The sequence below is a fragment of the Porites lutea genome, chromosome 5 (assembly GCF_958299795.1).
Source record: "Porites lutea chromosome 5, jaPorLute2.1, whole genome shotgun sequence".
Taxonomy (NCBI): Eukaryota; Metazoa; Cnidaria; class Anthozoa; order Scleractinia; family Poritidae; genus Porites; species Porites lutea.
Genome location: NC_133205.1, coordinates 4,356,954 through 4,358,251, shown reverse-complemented (window position 1 = coordinate 4,358,251; position 1,298 = coordinate 4,356,954). Strand labels below are relative to the sequence as shown.

At 42.1% G+C, this 1,298-nt stretch overlaps 1 protein-coding gene across 1 annotated transcript in view; it reads right to left on the bottom strand.

The window, feature by feature from the left end:
• Window positions 1–402, bottom strand: part of LOC140936420 (protein mono-ADP-ribosyltransferase PARP12-like) — an 8,024-nt gene extending 7,622 nt beyond the window's left edge. Inside the window, exon 1 of the mRNA XM_073385886.1 lies at window positions 1–402. This exon is cut by the window's left edge and continues 38 nt beyond it. Within this exon, the coding sequence (XP_073241987.1) occupies window positions 1–356 (356 nt within the window). The 5' untranslated portion in view covers window positions 357–402.
• Between the last annotated feature and the right edge of the window lie 896 nt (window positions 403–1,298).

The window sequence follows — 1,298 nt, the reverse complement described above, 5'->3', positions numbered from 1 at the left end:
TTCTTTATGGTATGAGAACATGTTATCAGAACACCTAGACTGCATATTATCAAAAGTATGGCAACACGAATAATCGCTTTCAGTAAGAAGTCGACAGTCTGGACGAACGCCCGAAAGACGTAACAAAATGCTGAGGCTGATGTTAAAGCTATCTTCAGCAGAAAGGAAATCAACGAAAAGCCAAAGGAAATGAAGGTGTATATCCAGACCAATCCCTGTTCGATGAAGAAACAAATCAGTTTGATTATCCTCCAGTAGAGAGGTCTGATGTGATACTCTAGTTCAATCGCAGTCGTAATCATCAGCAACATAACTGCAATCTTGAGAGCAAGTAACAAAGCGTACTTCGTCTGCATTGCTCTGATAATTCTCGCCGCTGCGAGAAAACGAGTTTGTAATTTTGTTGCGTGCAGATCACCAGAGGAATGCAAGCGGGGTGTGATCTCGTTTCGGTCATAAATCTTTCTATCGGTTTGGTATCCGCAGTTGCCTAGCAACAAGCCATAAACAAATCCAAAGACGCTATTCAGCACGACGTCATCGTGCATTTTGGGTTTCCAGTGTAGCAGCTGCTCGTAAGGTCTCTCCTTATTGGTCGCAGGAAACAATGGCGTGTCAGTCTTCCAATTGTTTTAGCATTGTTTGGGGTCAGGGAAACGCAACCTCTTCCCCAGGGCTATTCCTTTAAAAAATGGGCTTCGAGATTTGTTTGTTTCATAGTCTGGTTGTAGAGTAGACCAGACTCCATATAGCATTTTGATGAACAATTCTATTTCAATTATGTTTAATTTGTTTAATTCACTGCAAATCCTGGAGGCAAAAGGTCGCATTCTTGTTTGACATTGGACAAAATCACTTTCGCTTGATAGTACAGTAATTCCACAGTCACGATGAATTTCAGTCGAAGTACTAGCTTATCTAAACTCTGAAGCATTTGACATATTTTGTACGTAACAACGTAGAGCCGGTACGCCCTTTCATAAACTTGAAGCATTTGAATAATGCGCAATTAAATGGATCTTAAGCTTTTGAATTGCACACAAGCAAATATATTGACATAGTTCGCGACGTTATTATTTTCTATTGTTACTCCCTTCGACTTCTGTCAGCGCAAAACCAGCGGGTTGCAGATAAATAAGCTTCTCAGGAATATTTAGGCTGTGCACGTGACCAGCCGATGCCAGGGCCTTTACCCGTCCCACAACAGTGCCCGATTGGACAACTGGCTGGAAATCCTTGCCATAGAAGATTTAACACCGAAAGAACGGCGACCTTCAGAACTTCAGCGAGAGCAGCGA